General features: G+C 43.5%; 1 protein-coding gene across 1 annotated transcript in view; it reads left to right on the top strand.

Moving 5' to 3' along the window:
• The window catches only part of CLCN7 (chloride voltage-gated channel 7), a 1,228,907-nt gene that overhangs the window by 737,900 nt on the left and 466,994 nt on the right, over window positions 1-24,013 (top strand). Inside the window, exon 15 of the mRNA XM_044089120.1 lies at window positions 7,445-7,580. Within this exon, the coding sequence (XP_043945055.1) occupies window positions 7,445-7,580 (136 nt within the window). The remainder of the gene's footprint in view (window positions 1-7,444; window positions 7,581-24,013) is intronic.

Genomic DNA, 24,013 nt, shown 5'->3' with positions numbered 1-24,013 from the left:
TTCTCTGCTTCGGCTTTTGGCTTATCTGCTGCACCCAGAGTGTTCACAAAATGCCTTGCACCTGCTGTTGCCTTCTGCAGGCAAAGAAACATACACATTTACCCATACCTGGACGACTGTCTCATTCAGGCAGATACCCAGGAAAAATTGCTGTGAGAGCTAGCCTTTGTAATAAAACTTTTCACCTCCTTGGGGTACACGATCAACAAAAAGAAGTCAAACTTAGTACCCACCAAAAAGATTGTTTTCCTGGGAGCAAGTTTAGACACAACTTCCCAGATGGCATCTCTCATACCAGAAAAGCAAATGCTCCTTTCAGGTTACTTCAGGCAACTAGCCAACAGACCCCAGCTCACTGCAAGGAAAGTCCTGCAACCCCTGGGGTACATGGCCTCCTGCATTCTTCTCATTCCATATGAGGAAAGTACAATGGTACCTAAAGAGCCTTTGGGTGTCAACATTCACAGGATCTGGAAACAACTTTTCCCCTGATCCCATGCTTAAACAGCAGAGTTCCTTTGGTGGGTCAAAGCCTGTACACAGAACAAGGGGCTACCCTTCCTACCACCCCCTGCCACCCAAAGTCTCACCACAGATGCGTCAGATTATGCCTGGGGGGCCTACCTGAGGGGCAAATGCATTCAGGGGCAATGGAACCAACATCAACTGCCACTGCACATAAATCTAAAAGAAATGCTGGCAGTACAGCAAGCCTTGATAGTCTTCAAACCCCTTCTAATTCAAGGAACTCTCCTCACCGAGACAGACAACACCACAGTAATGTGGTACATCAATAAGCAGAGGGGAACTCATCCCTACCCCCTGTGCAGACAGGCCATGACCCTATGGGCCACGGCTCCTTCTATGAACTTACATCTGATAGCCCAGTACCTCCCAGGGTCACAAAACACCCTGGCGGACTAATTGAGCAGGCAAGTACTGGACCCTCACGAGTGGCAAATCAGCAAATCGACCTTCAAACAGATAATCCAAGCCTGGGGGACCCTAGAGGTCGGTCTCTTTGCCTCACCCACCAACTATCTTCTCAGCAGATTCTGCCTGAGGGAATATCACAGCAAGGCTTGGAGAGTGGATACCCATTCCTTTTCTTGGACTCTCCTCTCAGCGCATTCCCTCCCCTTCTGAGAGTGTTAATAAAGATAAGGGAAGAAAAGCCAGGGATCATTCTGATTGCACCGGACTGGCCCAGGCAGCACTGGTACCCAGTCCTATTCAGTCTATCACAGTCCCCCCTTGGCATCTCCAGGAGACCCCAGACCTTCTCACCCAAGGTAAGAGAAATTTAATGCACCCACAGTTACAAACTGTCAACTTGGCAGCTTGGCTTATAACCTAAACCATCACCAATCTACCATCCTCAGCATTCAGGTCTTGCAAGTCTTCAGAGAAGCCAGACGCTCAAGCACTAGGAAATCTTACGCAGATAAGTGGAAAAGGTTCAGTATCTGGCTCCAGGCCAAGGGAGTTCCTGTGACTCAGCTTACTCTCCCAATCATTCTGGACTATCTGACTGACCTGTTCAGCAAGGGCCTTTTTTTCTCCTCAATAAAAATTCATGCCTCAGCAATTTCCACACATTGCAATTCTGTGCACCCTATTTTCTCTCACTCCCTGATCAAGCAGTTTTTCAGGGGAACTAACAACCTGAGACCACCCAGAAGGGCAGCCACCCCTGCATGGATCTAAACTTCATTCTGGAGAAGCTTACCTTGCCTCCCTTTGAGCTAGCAGCCTCAGCAGACTTAAAGTTCCTTTCTTGGAAACTGCCTTCCTCCTGGCCATTACCTCAGCCAGAAGGGTTTCCAAAATACAAGCCCTGATGAAAGTTGAAACCTTCATTATCTTCCATGCGGACAGGGTTGCCCTCTGAACCAACCCCTCATTTATGCCCAAGGTGGTTTCTAGTTTGGCCCTAAACCAATCCAGTCACTTACCCACCGTTTTTGCCAACCTGCAAAACAAAAGTGAAAGGATTCTGCAGTCCCTAGATGTGCACAGGCAGCTATGGTACTATTTGGACAGGACAAAGCCTTTCACAGGGGCAGACAAAAAAACAAACCAGACAAACAGTTTCCAAATGGATAGTGCACTGCATCCGATTCTGCTACAAGCACCGTGGAAAGCCTTCCCCAAAGGGAATTAGAATGCACTCTACCAGAGCAGCCTCCACTTCAGCAGCCTTCCTCAGAGGAGTACCTACTAGGGATATCCTGGAGGCTGCCACTTGGACATCGGTGCACACCTTCACCATGCACTACCATCTGCCAATTTTTTGTAAGTCTAGGGCAGGGTTTGTCACTGCAGTTTTGCAGGACATGATCTCAAACCCTTAGCCCCCTGATCTACTTCCATCACCCTTCCACTAAGCTTTGGGCATCTACCCAAATGTGATGACTGCAACAGTGAAACACGAAGAATGTAGTACAGCTATGTACACTTACCATAAATGTAGATGTTCGAGTGTATTCACTGTTGCAGTCCTGGTTTCCCACCCTCCTGCCCCCTGTCTAGCTGATACTTTTTCTGTTCCTCTTTCTCTCTCTCTCTCTTTTTCTAAGGCAGAGACATAATACAATTATTGCTTTCTATTATAGTGGGGGTCAGTCCTCTGGCCCATGCCTCCTTTTGGGCTCCTGACAGTTATGGCAAGAAAAACTGATGTAATGGCATCGGCTGCCTCTCTTTATACCTCCGACAACCTGACATCAGTCTGCAGGCGACCGTAGCCGACGCCCGAATATGAAGCCTCTGGTATTCTGGCCAGCCGAGGGCTATCCAGGCAGGGATAACCCAAATGTGATGACTGCTACAGTGAATACACTTGAACATCTACATTTATGGCAAGTGTACACAGCTGTACTTTCTTTACAATGTCACTGTTATCCCATATTTTCTCCACTTTTTGATGACTGTCTTCACTGTGTTCCATGGTATATCCAATGCTGTGGAACTGTTTTTGTACCCTTCTCCTGACTGATACCTTTCAACAATGAGATCCCTTTGATGCTTTGCAAACTCTCTGTCAACCATGGCTTTTGCTGTAGCAGGCAACTGAGTAAATGTCAGGAAAATCGTACTAGGATAGCTGAACTTTATTTAGGATTAATCAGAGTCTCTTTAATTGATGGCAGGTGTGTACCCAAGAAGACTGAATGCTGTAATCAAATAATAAGGTGCTTCAACAAAGTATTAGTTTAAGGGTGTGCACACACACAACAAAGTATTAGTTTAAGGGTGTGCACACTTATGCAATCAGCGTATTTTACATTTTTTATTTTTTATATTTTGTATCCGGATAGATTTGTTTGCTTTTCAATTGAATTGTAGAGGTTATAGGTCACATTAAAGGTGGGAAAAGTTTTGCAATGATTTCTTGTGGTCTTATTTTTTTTTATATCACAAAAACCTGGCATTTTAACAGGGGTGTGTACACTTTTCATATACACTGTATGTAACACGAGTTGCTCATCACTTAGAGAAATAGAAGAGCACTGGTGTATATATAGCTTTTCCCACAGCAGAGCAGGACAAAGGGTACTCCTCACTCACATACAGCTAGACCTGAATAGCATCTACATTGGCTAAACAGAAGACAGGTTCTTGGACACCCTGATGATGCATATAATTGGATAGTAAAGGGACGTGTAGGAAAGTAAGAAAGGGATATGATAGCAAGCAGAAGAACACAAGGATAACATTATAGGAAAGTGCATGATGGGAGGAGACTGGGTGACTTTATTTGCAGGTAAGACATCTTTTTCTTATGTAGAAAGGGGTGTCAGAGTAAAGGTGATGAAAAAAGCAGGGGAAGGAAAGCTGAAAGTCTATAGCTGTAAACAGACGAGCACATAAAAACTTCAAACTGATGGATGTACACATACAAGGATGAAGATGTATGGAATTGGCAGAGATGCAATGTGTGTGGACAGATAGTGATTGGGATGGTTGTATAATGCACAGCAGAAAGGAAGAACACCAGCCTGGGGAGGTGGTAGGGTTTGGACACCGTGTAATCAGCTGCCAAACCCAGAGTGTGTGTATGCTGACCCGTTACTAGCAGGCAAATCAGTAGCTGGTGGCATTCATATGTTTACCATCTGGTTGCCAGAAGGTTGGGGCCAGCCAGGTGAGTGAATCTGTTAGCTTCTCCAGGAAGCATACCATGCAGCCAAGCAAAACATCCAGCGTCCTCTCAACCACAGAGTCCACCAGCTGCTGTAGGTATAGCTGAGCCAGTATAAGCAATGGTCCTGGGCTGGCTGCTGAAGAGAGATCACCACCCCCTCATGTCAAGTCACTGCCATCCTTATCTTCCCTGCTATGTATTAAGCAAGGGCAGACTGTGTTTGAGGCACTTAGTCCACTTATGGACCCTCAGAGTGGTGACACAGTGTGAAGAGTGCTATAAGTGTATTGGTCCAGTATGTACAAGAATATACCCCAAGACGGCATGCATCAGTAGTATGAACCCAGCCTTATGCCAGTCAGAGTTGCCTCCTTTTGCAGCCCACATGGTTAACATTCCGTTTTTGTCCATGCTAGGAAGGAGAGGGGTCACATTAGTGAAGTGTGGCAAGTGCAGCACCTTCTGTCCCTACACCTGTGTTTCTTACCTTGTTGTGGCCTTACGGGTAATATCTACACAGTGAAATTACTCTGGAACATTGTGATAAAGCAGTTACCATGCTGGCATCCTGAGATGGATTTCTACTGTTTACGTATGAGCTCTGTACATTTCTCCACCATACATATATTACAGGTGGACCTGCAGGTAGCATGAACACATCTGCACTGACATTACTTCTATCCCCTGTAATCTACCCATAGTAGCCTGTCACAGTCCCTCACTATAAACAACAATGATGTATGGCAGACAGTCTTTCAGGTATTAGGAATATATATATATATATATATATATATATATATATATATATAAATACAGAACTTTGAAAGTTCCCACAAGTAACCATTCCCATGTGACTGTGCAAAATGGCAGCCATTGACTCTTGAATATGTCATTTGTGAATCGCTGTCAGTGCAGCCCTTTGCTGTAGATTTCCATCAAAGTGAGGGTGGCAACCTCTATTGGTGGGACAGCTTATCAACAAACGCGATCCTAGTCCATGTTCTACAGTACCTCCCTACTGAAATACACACCACACTCCAAACCCCCTGTATAGGCACCCATGGTACTTAGGACCCAAATTGTTTGAGGTACGAGATTAGGCTTGCAAAACCCCTAGCGGTAGTTAGCCTAGTAACAACCTATGGACATGTGATGTCATGCGATAAGCTAAGAGGCTAAATTCACCTAATGTTCTACCCAGTTCTTTTCTGTGTCTCTTACAGTTTGGTCCACAGTCTTAACTGTCATCAAAGGAAAGTTCCAACATTTAATGCCTAAATGCTAAAACCTCATAGCATCCATATGGCTATGATATCACCAGATAGGACCTTTATCAGCTCATCTTATTTTACATAGGAAAGCAGTACACAGAAATATTGCCGTAAGTGCCAGTGCTTCACCCTGATTCATCACAGGAGGCACTCAGGATAGCTGTGGGCTGACATCAGCAACTTAGTGTGGCCGTGGAGGATTCCTAGTACAGAGAGCCTCCCTTCTTGCAAAGGGCCAAACAGTTGCCAGAATGCATAGGAGAGAAACTAGACTTTATCGTAATCTCTCTTTGTAGAGTAAAGGAAACTTTGTGTACCAAATGCATTACCCATCAACTAGTAAGAGGGTCACGCTATCAGTAAGAGAAGAACTACAGGTTGACCACTTTGGAGGAGTCTGTACCCCTAAATGCCAGCACCTTCTTACCCCTTTTGATTGTCTGGAGCCTTAATTCACATAGGCTGCCTGTGTGTTGTAGTCCTTGAAGTCCTCTAGGAAAGGCTTGTTGGTTGCTTGACTCAGGACTCCCAGGAGTTTTTAGAATTTACTGCTTGATTCTTTGTAGTGTTTGCCCACTGCAGAAAATCTCTGAAGTCAGATATAGTAGATAAGTGCTTATCATATCAGTTCATTTGTAGTGATGGCTTCTGCACAAGATGCCTTTTATACCCTTCTACCACTGATCTGTGCAGGAATTGTCCTCTTAGGCCAACAAGATATGGATTGATTTTCCTGTAAATGAGGCACGTATATAATTCTTGCGACTTTATTTTTCTTGCTTAAAAGTTGTGCTACCTCAGTAGTTTGAGGGGGGTTCAAAATATGTATTACAGGGGCTGATTGCCGTCTTGTCACTTGGTGTATGATGATGCATGTGCTGCTCAGAGTTTGGAAGAGAGAAAATTCTAAATTATGCCTAGTTGGGGAAATCCTAGTTGGGGATCCCAGCAGTTATGCGGAAGGCCTTGTTGCAGATTAGTTGATATGCTGACTGCACGGTTTTTGTTTATAAAAAGTATGAGGTAATTACGGGGTGGATATTTTGATGATGAAGAGACATTTTCTTTCTTTTAGGGGCACGGTGACGTAAGTTATAATGTGTGGATTTTTTTTGGGTGGGAATGTTGTGGGTAGTCAAGGTTGTAAAATGCCACCTGGTGGAGTCCTGCATATACTGTATTAGTGTACACAATATTTGTTTTGATGATTGGTTCTGTATGTGTATAGGTTTCTTTTTTGTTGCTTTTCTTTTGTGTTGCTTATTAAACCCTTTAATAAAATGTGTCCCCTTGCCTCGGATTGCTGTGAGGAATCATTGACCTCTACCAGAACTACCAAGAGCTGCAGGATGGAGAGGAGGAGGAATAGATGCCCCCGCTTAATGTATTCTGCAGAAGATGGTACCTCAAGAATACACCCCCCCACCCGTGCTGCATTACCAAGTCTTCATCAGAATTTTAATCCAGATGCCCAGTGTGGTGTTAAAACTCACAGCCTTCTGATTGTTGTGCTGTCTGAGGGCAGTGTGAAGCACACAGAGTAAGCAGCAGTAGTGTTTACTGTGCTGAGGCAAGGTTACCTGATTTGAAAGGTTAGTTTGTCATGGTAGCCTTGGGAGGGTGGCAGTTAGCCACAGTACGCAAGATATTTTCTGTCTACATTTCGTAGGCACACCTTGTAGTAATGTTACAATGTTACATACCAAAATGCACTATTCTAGCTGGCTTTTCTTTTTATCTTCATTATGTAGTACACACATACTTACCAGTCTTGAGGGGTTCAAAGGGCAGATTTCCATTTCTTCTGTGTTCCTGCAAGAAGACAGTTGTCCACTAGACTCTTAACATGCTTCTACCCTTGTCTTGACTGACTTGATTGCCTTCTGAGAATTAAATACACTTATTTTGTGTGACTAATCACAGTCCTCACAACCCTGGGAGGAGATGTTCTTTTTACAAAAATAACTTCTCTGATACCTTAAAGTTTGGAGCCTGTTGTCTTGAGTTTCTGTTTTTTGCCTTACAGGTACATATATAATCGTTTTCAGCAAGTTATAGAAGCCATATTGGTGACAATAGTGACTGCAAGTGTGTCATTTGTAATGATCTACTTTATACAGGACTGCCAGCCATTGTCAGAAGATGTTGACCATCCTCTTCAGGTAAGGACTAACATGTTTTTTCATACTTGTTTTTATATCTTTATTTCTGATATTTTACTTCTTTTCAGAACCTCATTATTAGAGGAATGTAGTACAGACATTTGAGTATTCAGTACTGTAGTTTGGCAGAAACAGGATGCGTAAATGCAAAGGGATGCATGCCTTCCCCTGAGAATGAATACTGAATCTGTTAACTGTATGTTGATGGTGAGATACAGTAAATTTTTTGTCTTGCACATCATACTTTTGGTATGAGTGAAGGATAAGTCATTGCGGTGCATTGTTTCCTGCTGTAATATCTAGAACTAATTTGAGATCAACAGTTGTCCTTTCGGTAACGCACACTACTCCGGCTGATAGTTCCAACACAACTAAAATAGCTGCACATAATTCTTCATCTTCACTCCTAAGAAGTAAGGAAAGATGCAAGCATAGATGTTGTTAAACCCAGGCCTGAGTATGCATTCCCTCGTGTTACTTTGAATGTTCCCCCCAGCATTACTTTGCTTCAAAAAAAAATCTTCATCATATTCTCTTTTTTCAGACAACAAGAGTACTGCCATCTTGGAGAAATCTTATTAGACACCAGTCACTGCAAGTGTGGTGGTGGTGGTAGAGTTATGATGATGATGATTATTATTATTATTATTATTATTATTAATTTACCTTATCTTATCATCCACCCATAAGAAATAAACTCAATATAAATCTCACTTTTTATTTGCTGAGGACAAAGGAAGGCACCCTATGATACTGGTCTCCTTTGATCGAATGTCTTCCCTAAAACTACTCTATGGCTTGGAATACTTTACCTAAAAATGTTCGTAATACAATTGTAATACAACATCATTTCAGACATTTCAGGTAAGCTCTAGCTGGTGTTTCTCCTGGTATAGTTTGTGACCTTCCTGATGTTTTTTTCTTTCTGTAGTCAACTTTATCATATCTGCTGAACAGATATGTGAGAATTTATTTCCTTTGCTTTGTCACTGCTATACATTTGTCTCAAGATTTTGGGGGGTGTTTAGGCTTTAGTATTGTCTGTTTTTGCAGGTTTTGCCACGTCTGCCTGCTGCCCATCAGACCCGGTCAGTCTAACAGCTCATTCTTTCCCTTCGCTGGGCAGCACCTAATGGAGATGGATCAGCACTGAGGAAGCCATCAGGATGATTTGAAGATGTTGTGCTTGTTTTCCTGTCCCTAACCACACACACACAACTAGTGAGGTTCATGGGGTACTCAGTGGGCCAAGGATGTCCCCTCACTTCCACAAGCACCCTGCCCCTCAATTCACAGCCCGAGTGATGGTTTCCCCAATTTCCACCAGGGAAGTTGCAATATCCTGTGTTCCCTTGTGCCTGCAGAACCCACATTACTCCACCAGTATAGGTGAATATGACACACCATCAGTCATAGCTCCATGCATTTGCATCCGAGACATGCTTAGGCTTCAGTGTTTTGCAGTTTAGAGCCATCTACTTTTATTTATCCCATGTTATTTATGTAATATGGCCAAATGTATGTAATTTTGCCTTGTTATAGAATCATAGGAGATTACTAGGCTATCGATCCGGAAGTCATTTCAGCCTAGCTGATGTTCTTCATTCCACATTGCTGCAGTCCTAACCATTGGGGTAGTCCGCTGTCCCAGTCGGCCCGAATACCAAAGTATATGGCTGACGTCGGTCAAGGCGCATTAGTCTGACGTCAGGACGTCAGGGTACTAATGCGCATGACCGACGTCATATCCTCAGTCTTTTTTGCCGCATGGTCCGATGCAGAAGCAGTTTTGCGAGTGCAGGTTGGCGTTCTGAAATTTTCTGAAGTCAGAGTTTCAGACCGAATCAAAGTTGGCTAAGTACCCCGTTGGGGAATATTTTGTTTTTTTCTTGCCTCAGTATTTAACCGGATGTCAGAAAAAGTGAATAACTGTATTTCTTGTGGGAAACAGATACCTCATAGGGATTACCATACCTTGTGTATGCCTGAGCACGACGTTGTTGGATGCCGCTCTTGTGCTAGATTTAACAAACGCACTATTAAGAGAAGGTTAGACTGTGCCAGGTTAGTTTTTGGGAAGCGTTGTAATTATAAAATGCCGTCGGATGCTCCAACGCCCAAAAAGCGCAAGGACAAAGCAGCAAAGCCTAGAGTGGAAGAACCGACAGTCCCGGACGTCGGTTCTTTAGAAGGCTCAGTGGAGCCGGAGGTTTTGCCAGGAGTTTCTTTGGAGTCTCAGGGAGAGACTTTACTGTTACAGGATGTGTCCTCTCAGGAGGTAGGCCAGGCTGAAGGGGCTTCTCAGGTGGCTGTTCTTCCCTCTCTTCCTAAGGTAGTTAGAGCCTCCCCTTCTGTTTCCAAGGCTTCTTTGAGAGGCAGGCCAGGTTTAACTTCAGTGGGGGTTTCTCCTAGCTCTTCAGGATCTTTGCCTAAGAAACATATGCTTAAAATGGCAGAGGATTTGATTACTATGATTAGAGGTTCTATGCCCCCTCCTGATAAGAGGCCTAGGGTGGAACCTGAGTTTGAGAGTTTTGAGCAGTGTTCGGAGGCTTCTGAGTCTTCGGCTGAAGACTTGCAGGAGTATCCTCCTTATTCTGATTCTGATGTGGATGATTCTACTCCTTCAGCTTCTCCTCCTGAGGATTTTTCATTTTCAGAGACTCTGCATTCCATGAGGGAGCATTTTAAATGGGAAGGTCAAGATTTCTCTGATTCCAGGAAGAGGCTTAGGAAATTTTTGTTTTTACCCCAGCATAGGCCTTTAGCTATACCTCCTGTTCTGAATGTGGTGGAAGATGTTTTTGCAGAGGCTTCCCTGAACCCTGATTCTTTGCCTCCTGCCCCAGTTAAACCGGATAGGTACTATAGGGTGCCTGAAGCTCATAAGTATCTTTTTAAGAGTCCTAGGGCAGACCCGGAAACTGTCTCTCAGGGGCCTAAAGGTGTTAAGGCTTCTGTTGTTAAAAATCCTGTTCCTCCTGATAAAGAGGCAAGGGCTTTGGATAGATGGGGAAAGAAAGTGTATACTTCTTCCACTTTAGCCATGAGGGCATTGAATTGCCAGTTTTACATGTTGAAATATCAAAATTATCTCCTTTCACAATTGCAGTCTAAGGTGGATGCTCTGGCTGAAGGTATTGAGTGTAAAGAGTTGCAGGATTTAGTCCATGTGTCTGAACAGGTGGGTAAGCATTCCTTGCAATGTGGTTTTGATGCTGTGCAGGCCTCCTCGAGGGTGGCTGCCACTGGTTCTGTTCTTCGTAGGCACGCCTGGTTGAGGGATCAGAATTTAGCTGAGCATGTTAAGACAAGGATTTTGGATGCTCCTTTACAGTCTGATGTGTTGTTTGGTTCGCCTGTGGAAGCAGTTTTAAAGAAAATGGAGGACAAGGCTAAGTCTATGCAAACTGTTAAAGATTTTTTGCAGGTGCAGCCTCCGAAGTTTAGTAGAAATTGGCCTACTAAGGGATGGACATATCCTGCTTATGATTCCCAGTCTAGGGGTAGGTCTAGACGTGGTAGGGGCAGAGCTCAAGGTTCTTTTAGGCCTAGGACAGGGAGTTCACCTGCTCAGACTTCTGGTGAGGGCAGGGGTCAGTCCTTTCGTAAACAGACCCAATGACCTACCTTTTCAGCTGCCAGTACATTCTCGCCTGGCAGCACCTTTGGGAGGAAGGCTGGCTCTTTTCAAAGAAAATTGGGATTTAATTACCCAAGACAGATGGGTTTTGGATATCATTCACCACGGTTACAGGTTTTATTTCCATACCTTGCCTCCTTTCAAAGGCATGCCAGACATTCCTCCTCTACAAAGAAAAGAGGCTCACAAGCAAATTTCGCTGTTACTCCAAATAGGAGCCATTCAGCCAGTTCCTGTGCCAGAAAGGGGCCTAGGATTTTATTCTCGCCTGTTCCTAGTACCAAAGAAGGGGAACACGTGGAGACCAATTTTGGATTTATCTATCCTCAACACTTATCTGGACATTCCCAAGTTCAAAATGTTGACGTTACAACAGCTTTTACCTCTGCTGGGCAAAGATCACTGGATGGTAACTTTAGATCTCAAGGAAGCTTACCTTCATGTGCCTATCAGACTAAGTTGCAGGAAGTATTTGCGTTTTCGAGCTGGAAATTCCCATTATCAGTTCTCTGCATTGCCCTTTGGCTTATCTACTGCGCCCAGAGTATTCACAAAGGTTCTGGCTCCAGTGATAGCTTACTTCAGGCTAAAAGGAATTCAAATCTGTCCTTACTTGGACGACTGCCTGATTCTGGCTCAAGAAAAGGAAGACCTTTTACAGCATTTGGAATATGTGATAGCAGTGCTAAGATGCCTAGGGTATTCTGTGAACGAAATAAAGTCCAGTCTAGTACCCTCTCAAGACATGTGCTTTCTGGGTGTGAGACTGAATACAGCAGCCCAGATGGCCTTTTAACCCCGGACAAACAAAAGAATCTTTCCATTTACTTCCATCAACTATCTCTTCAGTCCGGGCTGACTGCAAGGACAGTCCTTCAAGCCTTAGGGTTCATGGCATCTTGTATTCTGGTGCTTCCCAATGCCAAACTGCATATGAGCAAGGTGCAATGGTATCTCAAAATGTATGGACACAGCACTGCCAGGATTTGGACACTGTCATTCAAATAATACCTTGCATTCAACAGGAATTTTGTGGTGGGCTCAGGAATGTCACCTAAACAAGGGACTCTCTGTGACCCGCCAGAGGCGAGTCAGATTCTAACGACAGATGCCTCAGACATTGCTTGGGGAGCTCATCTAAATGGAAAGTGGATACAAGACAAGTGGCCTGCCAGACTACAGCATCTACATATCAACATGAAGGAGATGTTCGCAGTCCAGTTTGCATTAATGGCTTTCAAGGAGTTACTTCTTCCAGGGCAGGTGTTGATTCTAACAGACAACACAACTGTCATGTGGTACATCAACAAACAAGGGGAACACATTCTTACCCGTTGTGCAGGCAAGCAATGATTTTATGGGAGACTGCGCTCAGCTTGCAACTAACTCTTCAGGCAAGGTTTCTGCCGAGCACAGAACTCCTTAGCAGATGTGTTAAGCAGACAAATCATGGATCCCCAGTGGAAACTGGATCTTCATGTATTTCGAAATTGACAGTGTCATGGGGAACTCCAGACATAGATCTGTTCGCTTCTCCACTAAATCACCAGCTGCCAAAGTTTTGCACAAAGAGGTTTCATCACACAGCTTGGAAAGTGGATGCTCTGTCTTTCAGTTGGAAAAATCTTCATGTGTATGCCTTTCCACCTCTGCCTCTTCTCCCAAAGGTGCTCCTAAAGGTCAGACAAGACAAGCCAAGGATGATTTTAATAGCTCCAGATTGGCCTCGGCAACACTGGTACCCATTACTGAGGAGTCTGGTAAGGAAGCCTCCATGGCCTTTACCTTTGATTCCACACCTGTTGTCTCAGAGGGACGGTCACCTGCTCAATGTCAAGCTTCACTCTCTTCATCTAACAGCCTGGCATATTCTGTTTTGAAACACAGCAGGTCTCAACTTCCTCAACAAGTTTTAAATGTGATTATGGAAGCCAGAAGACCTAGTACAAGGAAAGTGTACGCAGAAAAATGGAAGAGATTTTTATTTTGGAGTGCAGCAAAGAATTTGGAGATTTCTGAGCCTAATTTGAGTGTGGCTCTTCAATATCTTACTGAGTTATTGGACAAAGGTTTGTCTTTCTCTTCCATTAAGATTCATGCTGCAGCAATTTCAGCTCACTATGATTGTGACCCACCATTGTTTTCGCATCCTTTGTTCAAGCAATTTCTTAGAGGGGCAAAGAATATAAGACCCCCGCGTAGAGCTCCTACTCCTGCTTGGGATCTCAATTTTGTGTTGGAGAAACTTACTCTACAACCTTTTGAGCCTCGCTACTGCTGAATTGAAATACTTGTCATGGAAGACTGCTTTTTGTTGGCCATTACTTCTGCAAGAAGGGTTTCTGAATTGCAGGCCCTTATGGCGGTAGAGCCTTTTGATTTTCCATAAGGATAGGGTATCATTACGTACTAATCCTTCTTTTATGCCTAAGGTGGTTTCTAGTGTGGCTTTAAACCAAACTATTCATTTGCCTACTTTCTATGCAGATCCCCAAAATAAGGGGGAAAAGATTTTGCACACTTTAGATGTACACAGGCAGTTGCGTTATTATTTAAGCAGGACTAAGGATTTTAGGCAGTCTCAGCAGTTGTTTGTTTCTTTAGCTTTGAGTTCTCAGGGCAAGCCTGTGTCAAAACAAACTATTTCTAAGTGGATTGGGTTTTGCATTGCATTTTGTTATTCCCATCATGGCAAGGAGATTCCAGCTGGGATTAGGCCTCATTCCACTAGGGCTACTGCCACTTCAACAGCATTTCTAAGGGGTGGCAACTAAGGATATTTTGGAGGCAGCTACTTGGAGTTCAGTGCATACTTTCTCTAAGCATTACCACCTTCCTCTCTACTCTAAATCTAGGGCTGGTTTTGCCACAGCTATTTTGCAAGGCATGTTGACAGCTCCTGCTTCCTTATGATTTGCCAGCCTCCCTTACCTCTGCTTTGGGATTCTACCCAATGGTTAGGACTGCAGCAATGTGGAATGAAGAACATAGTACAGTTTTGTACCTACCATAAATGTAGATGTTCGAGGATCCACATTGCTGCAGTCCAATTTACCCTCCCTCCTTCCCCTCTGTGTTTAGGGGTGGTTGTGTGGGTGAGGTTATACTCTTGTAATTTTGTATATATTGTACATATTTTTGGTGCAGGAGTGTTTGGTGTTTTTGGTTTGGGCCTTGTCTTTTTAGGGTCTTCTGACATCTGGGGCAAGAAAAGACTGAGGATATGACGTCGGTCATGCGCATTAGTACCCTGACGTCCTGACGTCAGACTAATGCGCCTTGACCGACGTCAGCCATATACTTTGGTATTCGGGCCGACTGGGACAGCGGACTACCCCAATGGTTAGGACTGCAGCAATGTGGATCCTCGAACATCTACATTTATGGTAGGTACAAAACTGTACTTTTCAACCCAGTGTAATACCATAGAGGTACTAGTCAATACCAAAGATTGCATTTAGTGATGACTGCCCATGTCCAGGAGGGTTGTGGGCACTATCCCTGGTAAGAATTTATGTTGCCTCATCCACTCATCCAGGTTCCTCTTGAACAGTTTCATAGAGGTGCTCTGTTTCACATGAATTGGTAGCCTGTTCTAAAGAAGTGGCAATTGCTGGGAGGTAAATCTGTTCCTCCAGCATGTCATATTTAAGTTGCAGGCCATATTTAAGTCCCTGGAATGGGTAGCCCTAGACCCATTTGATGTACGAATATGCAGTAAGTTCATTAGGTTTGGGTCCTGGGCTGTTCTGTAGGCCAGGCACAAGTCTGTCCTAAGAAATCTAGATGATATGGAGTATAGTGACAGGGATTTTAGTCGGTCTAAGGCACATGCTGGAGGCCCTTGATCATTTTTTTAGAAAGCTCTGAGTTCTCCCAATTGCTGTAGGTGTTTAGAATGTTACATACCGAATGGGGCGTTATACTCAATTATGGGCTGGATAAGTGCCGAATATAAGAGTTATAACTTATTTTGCTCTTGAGGCAGTGCCTTTACTAATCAAGTGAGCTATGTGGACGTTTTCCTTACACTGGTAGACACATGGTGGTCGAAGTTAAGGTCGCTGTAAACTTGTAATCCCAGGTCCTTTACCACTTCATAGGCACTTAGGGTGTTGTTATTGATTTGATAGTGTGAAAGGACATTGTTTGCGCCAAAGGGAATGATGATGCATTTCTTTGCATTCAGTTTGGGACTGTGACTAGTACACCAGTCGCTGGTCTGTGTGAGACCATCCTGGATTATATTGACATAATTTGGGGATTCAGTGATTGCACCTAGTTTGCATTTGTCTGCAAACTTGGTCAGCTACAACCTTTTAGTTTTGACCTGAACTTCTGAGAAGTATATATCAAACAGTAAGGAGCCCAGCACTGAGCCCTGTGCCCCCCCCCACTGTTAACAGGTCTGCTGGTTGATGCGGAGTAACCCACATTGATGATGTGTCCAGTTTGTCAGCCACTTGTCAACCCATCTTACAACAAAGGGGTTTACATTACGTTTTCTAAGTTTATCGGTAATGTCTGAATGTGGGATTATGTTGAAAGCCTTTGCCAAGTCCAGGTACGCTGTGTGTACAGATCTGCCCTCATCAGTGGGCTTGGTCACACTTTCAAAAGAAATCCATCACCTTTAACAGGCAAGATCTGCCCTTCATGAAGCCAAATTGGGTAGGATCCAGGGATGTTCATCGTGTTTCGCTGTTGCAGTCCTTACAAAAGGGGTTATCCGGCTCCCAGTAGCCCACAGTTGGCCAGAATACCGAAGTCCTTGGTATATGACGTTGGCTGCCTTCGGCCGTAAACCCGACATCTGGTATAAAGGAAGGCAGCCAACGCCATTTCCTCAGTCTTTCTTGCTGTGGAGCCCGAAGCAGAAGCAATTTGCATGAGTGCCGGTCGGCCGATTTACCTGCTTTTGTATTCTGACTACTTCAGTTGAAGACCTCCTCAGCTAAGTACCCTGTTGGGGATCCTCTTTTCTTGCTTTAATGAATGTCAGAGAAAGTTAATAACTGTCTTGCCAGTGGAAAACAGATTCCGCATCGTGATTTTCATTCTTACTGTGTCACTTGCTTAGGCCTTGAGCACGACGCCCTTAATTGTGATCTCTGTGCTTCTTTTAATCTGCGTACCATACACCGTAGAACTAAAATTTTATAAATGCTGCAAACAAACCAGGCATCCACCAAGCCTATAAAAGTATAATGCACAGAGTACACAGGATAAGCGCTTTCACACAAGTTGTCCTTCATCAGATCCACAGAATAAAACAACAAAACCCATTAAATACTAAAACGTGCTTCAATTAACCAATATTGAAATTGCATTGTCTCTGCAGTTTCAAGTCTATTATTAAAATCACCATACCTGTTGATAAAATATAGCAATTGCAACACTATAAAATCAAAACTATGATCAGTAAAAATAGAAATGTGTTTGGCTAGGGCATTAAGTGTGTTTTTACGTCTAATGTCACCCATATGCTGAAGAACAGTTTTCCCCACGTAGAATGAAGTGCAATGTGTACATCTGGCCAAGTGTACAAGTCCATGGGACTTGCAATCAGCATAAACGTCAGGTTTAAATATAACATCATATACTGGATGCTGAAAAACTACCCTGGTAGAAATGTGACAGCAGGCTTTGCAGCCCCTACAAGGATAGGTTCCCTTCCAATCAGAAGACAGCTGGTCTAACCGTGGATCTGTAACACAGTTGTCTCTTCAGAGACAAATTGTTCTTAAAAACGTAACTAGGTTTATCACCCACTATAGATTTTATTTTGTCGTCTGAGAGTAATATGGGCCAAAATGTATTAACCGTGCTGCAGACCTGCTACACATTATTACCATAAGTCAAGGAAAGTCTAACTTTATGGCCCGTTGAATTATCATGGGGTAACTTGGACTCATATGAGCTTTTAAAGAAAGGTTTGCCCTTGCTTGATCTCAAGGAAGCAACCTCACCATATGTAGCATTCAAATCCTGCTGCTTAAAGCCCCTAGCCAAAAAGGCATTACTTAGTAGATCCATAGCTTCAAAACATTCTACATCCTCAGTGTCTAAGCGAGAAAGTCTACGGTACTGACTTTTGGTGATATTGTTAAAAACATGCCTGGGATGCATGCTATTATGATGTAAAAAAGTATTCTTCCTACATGGCTTCCTATATAGGGAGGTTTTAATAACTCCATCAAAAATGTAAATTTTCACATCTAGAAAGTATGTAGTAATGGCTGAATAATTCACAGTAAATTTAAAACAGTTACTTAATGTTTCTAAATAATGGACAAATCAGCCTCCCACAAAACAAAAATGTCATCCACAAAGCGCTTGTAATACAGCAATTATGTGGAGAAGGAGTGCCCACTGAGGACTACCTCACACTCCCATTCCGCCAACACTAGGATGGCGTAACTGTTAGCACAAGGAGTCCCCATTGTAACCCCTATCTTTTATCTATAAAGAATGTCATTAAACAAAAACATTATTTTGTAGAATCATATCCATTAACACAACTATATATCCAATCAATTCAGATGAATAGCCAGTGTTTACAGTTAGAAAACTCTTCAGATTGGTAATGCCCATTTCATGGGGTATGATAGTAAATAAGGTCTGTATATCCATGGTAACTAACAAAGTATGTTCAGAATAAATACCATCTTCTCTAGAATAATCACCCAACATACCTAGAAAGTGCTCTGTATCCCTAAGGACCGTACTAGCTTTTTCCAAAGGTATTTTTAAGTAATGTTCAATAAAAATGGAAATAAATTCTGTGGCCCAACCCCTGCCTGAAACAATGGGACAAAGAGGTGGGTTATGTAAAGACTTATGGACCTTGGGTAAGCCCATGAATAGTTGGTGTCAAGGGATCAGCAATCATCATAAAATCATACATGTCTTTTTCTATAACACGTTTCATTAATAAGAGTAAAGGTGCTCATGGATATGGCTTATAATCTTATTTAAATCATTATTAGTCACATGTTCATATGTATCAACATCATTGAGCATACAAATCATGGCTATATTATATTGTGCGGTGTCAAGGATTACAACAGAGCCCCCTTTATCAGCAGGATGAAATGTTAGCACTTTACTATTTTTAAGTTCATTTAGAGCCATATATTTTTATGATGAATTATAGAAATTATGCATGAATTTGTCCATTTTAAACAATTCACTTTCGACTGTCTTAATAAAAGTTTCAAGCACTGGAGGTATTTGCGGCATAAACAAGCTAGAATGCTTTAAAAGAGCAGGCGCTGTGCATTCTCCACCAAATGTCAACTTTAATGCTACGTTACGAACAAACAGTTTAACATCCAAGATAATATCTTCATAGGGTACTGAGTGTGATGGCACAAAGCTCAGACCTCTATTAAGTAAACTTACTTGTGAGTCTGTGAGCATATGTGAAGAAAGATTGTAAATCAATGAAAAGTTCTCTTCCGTACACTCTCCTCCATGGCATGGTTGAGCTCCACTGAGGACTTCCGTTTCTTGCACGTGTAACTGAGGTTCTGCCCCCTGCCCAATGTTTTTGGAAGCCTGAAAGGGACAGGAAAATTTGAAAAGAAAACATCAGTTTCTAGAGGGTTGCTGGTATCTTTAGGGTGAGCACCAGCTACAGGAGTAGCAAAATTAGTGGCATTATTTGCATTTGTTGACAATGAATTAGATAATAAACCAATTTGATTGATCTCACGTTTAGCAGCAACATTCGTAGCACCAGAGGTGTTAGAATTTACATCAGATGATTTCAATGTCAAATTATGTTGTAACTGTTCAGTAGCAGCTTGTTGAATAGTATCTCTTACAAGGTCGTTTGTCCAATCGGACCCTCGTGGCCAGACAAAGGTATGGCCTTGTTGAAAATTGGTCATATCCCTGGCCAACTTCCATTTCTTAGCAGTTTGCTGCTTATCATCATAGGCTAGAACTTTTAAAAAGACATTGTCAATCTCTGCCGTGTAAGTAGGTCCAGAGAACCTACAATACAAATCTGCTTGTGCCTTCAAATTTGTTACACAATTCTTTCTCATGTGGAGCAAAGAAATCATTGAGAAGGTGCATGTAATTGATGCTTAATTCTATATTAAGTATCTGCCAGCATTTTAATAGTTCTGGATAAACATTACCATATGTGGGCATGCGGAGAACCAGCAGGCCCCTAGGAAGCACTTTATGGTAAATACAGGCTTCCATATGTAGTCTTTGCCACTGCATTCTCTTTAGCTTATATAAGTCATTCTCAAAGTCTCTAAAGAACTAAAATTTTATATAAGCATTTCAGAGTTTGGCCTAGGTTCGTCAGTATGGTGTCTTCTGGTCTCCCGACTTCCTCTGTTCCTAAGAAACGCAAAGATAAAGACCGCGATAGGCCTAGGGTCAGATCGGCTGATGACATTCCAGTTAAGTTGGTCGTCGACCCAGCGGTACTCAGTGGGGCTCTTTCGCAGCCCGTGCAGTCCGCGGATGTTCACCCGCAGGCCTCTGAGACCCTTTCGGAGTCCTCCATGCCACAGGCTTCCACTTCATCGTCTGACCCTCCGCCAGTCACTACCATCGATGGGTCTGGAGCCGCTAAGCAAGCCTCTGCTTCTGAGGCCTCTTTTCTTCGGCCTGAGACCAGACCAACGATTTCAGTTCAGACTACCACTGTGGCTAGACCTCCCGAGTCCCTCCAGCTTTCTAGCAAACCTTCCAGCCACAAATTTACTCAAAAGCAGGTGCCGGCCTCCCCTCAAATTCCTCAGGCACAGATGATTAAAATGGCTAGTGATCTTTTGATTCTTATCCGGGGCTCTCAACCTCCTCCTCCTAAGAGGGCTAAAGAATTGTCCCCTGAAGTTTTGTCTCCCTCAGGTTCTGATGTTTCCAGCAATTCTGCTGATGAAGAGGAAGACTCTCAACTTTATTCTGGTTTGAGGATTCTGATGCAGAAGAATCTGTCCCTTCTGCCTTTCCTCCAGAAGATTTTTCTTTTGGAGATGCTCTGAATACTCTTAGAGAGCATTTCAAGTGGGAGAGTCGGGACTATCCTCAGTCTAAGAAAAGGATTAGAGAGTTCTTGGATTTACCACAGCATAAGCCTCTGGCTGTCCCTCCGGTGCTGGAAGTAGCTGATGATGTTTTCATGGAGAATTCTTTGACTCCTAATTCTGTTCCTCCTGCTCCCAGGAAACCTGACCGGTATTTTAGAGTCCCTGATTCTCATCAGTTGCTTTTTAGGAATCCTATTGCTGATCCAAAGGTGTTAAGGCTATGGTTGCAAAAAATCCTGTTCCCTCTGACAGAGAATCTAGGGCCTTGGACAGGTGGGGTAAAAAGGTTTATACTTCTGCCACCCTTGCTATTAGGTCTGTTAATTGTCTTTTTTCATATGGTTTCTGCAGCATACATTGGAGGCAATTAAGGCTAAAATTGCTAGTGTTCCCACCCCGGCGGAGAGTAAGGACATGCATGATTTATTGAATTCTGGTGTTCCTTCCCTGATGGAGAGTAAGGACATGCATGATTTATTGAATTCTGGTGTTCCTTCCCTGATGGAGAGTAAGGACATGCATGATTTATTGAATTCTGGTGTTCCTTCCATGATGGAGAGTAAGGACATGCATGATTTATTGAATTCTGGTGTTCCTTCCCTGATGGAGAGTAAGGACATGCATGATTTATTGAATTCTGGTGTTCCTTCCCTGATGGAGAGTAAGGACATGCATGATTTATTGAATTATGGTGTTCCTTCCCTGATGGGAGAGTAAGGACATGCATGATTTATTGAATGCTGTCACTCTTGTGACTAAACATTCTTTACACTGTGGTTTTGAAAATTTGGAGGTTTCTTGCAGGGCAGCAGCCACTGGATCTGTTATCAGAAGACATGCTTAGCTCAGGGAACAGCCCCTTTCTGAGCCTGTTAAATCTAAGTTACTGGATGTACCTTTGCATAAGGACAATCTTTTTAGTAACAAAGCAGAAGAGGTCTTAAAGATTGGAGGATAAAGCCATATCTATGCAAATTGTTAGATTTTCTGCTAGTTCAGCCTCCTCGTTTTAGTAGGCATTACCCTTCTAAGAACTGGACTTTTCCTGATCCCAGTAAACAGGGACACACTAGGTCTAAGGGTTATAGGTCTTCTAGGGGACAGACCTCTACTCCTCATAAGACAAAACAATGGCATGCTTTCTCTTCAAAATCTGGGAGTTCTAAGTAACCTTCTGAAATGAAGCATTCTCTTTGACTCGGCCCTCCCCCTGCTGGCCCAGGGTTGCCTTTGGGGGGAAGGTTGGCCTATTTTGCAGACATTCGGTCCACCATCACAGACGACAAAATGGGTACTCAAAATAGTATACCAGGGCTACAAGTTTTCTTTTCACACTTTCCCTGTTCACCAAGGATACCCAGATATTCCTCCAAATCAAAAGGCAGAAGCAGAAAAGCAAATTTCTTCCTTGCTGAAACTGGGAGCAATAGAGCCAATTCCTGTACTTCAGATTGGCCAAGGTTTCTACTCAAGACTTTTTCTGGTTCCCAAAAAAGGGGGCACCTGGCACCCCATTCTGGACTTTTCTGTACTGAACACCTTTCTGGTGATTCCCAGATTCAAAATGCTCACTCTTCAGCAATTGCAGCCAACGCTGGCCAAGGATTCCTGGCTGGTGACTTTGGATCTCAAAGAAGTTTATCTGCACATCCCAATACGGGAAAGTTGTAGGGAGTACCTTTTTTTTCAGAGCTGGAAAGTGACACTACCAATTCTCTGCACTGCCCTTTGGCTTACCTACTGCTCCCCGAGTTTTTACAAAATGCCTGGCTCCGGTCATTGCCTTTTGCAGGCAGAGAAACATTCAAATTTACCCTTACTTGGAAGATTGCCTCATTCAAGCAAACTCTCCAGAGCAACTTCTAAAGGATTTGAACTTTGTAAGGAACCTTCTCACCTCTTTGGGCTACACTCTCAACGAAAGGAAGTCAAGACTGGTACCGACCAGGGAGATTGTATTCCTGGGAGCGAGTCTGAACACAGGTGCCCAGATGGTATTCCTCCCTCAAGAGAAACAAATGCAGCTTTCAACTTACTTCAAGGATTTGGAAAGCATGACCCAGCTCTCTGCAAGGCAATTCCTGCAAGCCCTTGGATTCATGGCTTCATGTATTCTGATGATTCTGTATGCCAAACTGCATATGAGGAAAATACTATGGTACCTCAAAAACCTTTGGTATTAACACACATAGGATTTGGACTTGATACTTCCTCTGATTCCCTGTTTGCAGACAGAGTTTCTTTGGTGGGTGACAGCTTGTTCACAGAATAAAGGCCTGCCTTTTCAACCACCTCCTGCAAGCATGACTCTCACCGCAGATGCTTCGGACTATGCTTGGGGAGCGGATCTAGATGGCAGATGCATACAGGGGACTTGGAGCAACCAGTGGATTCACCTGCACCTAAATATAAAAGAATTGATAGCAGAACAGTAGGCCTTGCTGGCTTTCAAACATCTTCTCTCTCCTGGAACTCTTCTAGTCAGGACAGACAACACCACAGTCATGTGGTACATCAACAAGCAGGGAGGGATTCACTTTTACCCCCTCTGTAGACAAAGCATGATTCTGTGGTCCATAGCAGCTTCCATGGGCCTACATCTGATAGCTCAGTTTCTTCCAGGCAGACTCAATACCTTGGCAGATCGGTTGAGCAGGCAGGTCCTGGATCCTCACGAGTGGCAATTGAACAAGACCATCTTCTATCGCATCATTCAGTGTTGGGGTTCTCCCCAGGTGGATCTCTTCTCATCTCCAAACAACCATCTTCTTCCAACCTTTTGCACCAGGGAACATCATGAGAAAACCTGTTGAGTGGATGCTCTGTCCTTCCCCTGGACACAGCTTTCAATTTATGCCTTCCCTCCTCTGCCTCTTCTTCCCAGAGTGCTGTTGAAGATAAGGGACGATTATCATAGGTCCAGACTGGCCCAGACAGCATTGGTGTCCACGGCTTAGCAGTCTCGTCCAGTCTCAGCCTTGGCATCTTCCCCTGATACCAGATCTCTTGGTTCAGGAAGATGGAAAATTTCTACATCCTCATCTTCAGACTCTGCATTTGGCGGCCTGGCTCATAGTGTAAATATATCTCAACAGGTGGTTAAGGTTCTTCATGAGGCCAGGAGGCCTAGCACTAGGAAATCTTATGCAGATAAATGGAAAAGATTCTGTATTTGGATGCAAGCTAGAGGGGAAGACTCTTCTCAACCATCTCTTCCCCTTATTCTTGATTACCTGGCAGGCTTGCTTAATGGTGGACTTTCCTTTTCCTCAATCAAGCTTCATGCCTCAGCGATTTCTGCTCATTATTCCTTTGAACAAGCCAGCTTCTCGCATCCTTTGATGAAGCAGCCCCTCAGGGAAGCTAGCAGTTTAACACCTCCCAGAAGGGCACCTACTCTTGCTTGGGATCTTAATTTTGTGCTTAAGAAACTTACTCTGCCTCCTTTTGAACCAGCTGCTTCAGCAGATTTAAAGTTTCTTTCCTGGAAAACTGCTGTTCTCTTGGCCATTACTTCAGCTAGAAGAGTTTCTGAGCTGCAGGCCTTAATGGCAGTAGAGCCTTATATCATCTTCCATGCGGATAGGGTTTCCCTTCGAACCAGTCCTTCCTTTATGTCTAAGGTGGTTTCTAGCTTGACTCTTAACCAATCTATCCACCTGCCTACCTTCTTTCCTAAACCTCAGAATAGAGGAGAAAGCCTTCTGCATTCCCTTGATGTGCATAGACAGCTT

Source organism: Protopterus annectens, chromosome 12.part0 (assembly GCF_019279795.1).
Source record: "Protopterus annectens isolate FY-2018-M chromosome 12.part0, PAN1.0, whole genome shotgun sequence".
In the NCBI taxonomy this organism is placed as follows: domain Eukaryota; kingdom Metazoa; phylum Chordata; order Ceratodontiformes; family Protopteridae; genus Protopterus; species Protopterus annectens.
The sequence above is the reverse complement of the archived record's forward strand: the minus strand, read 5'-3'. Positions and strand labels throughout refer to the sequence as shown.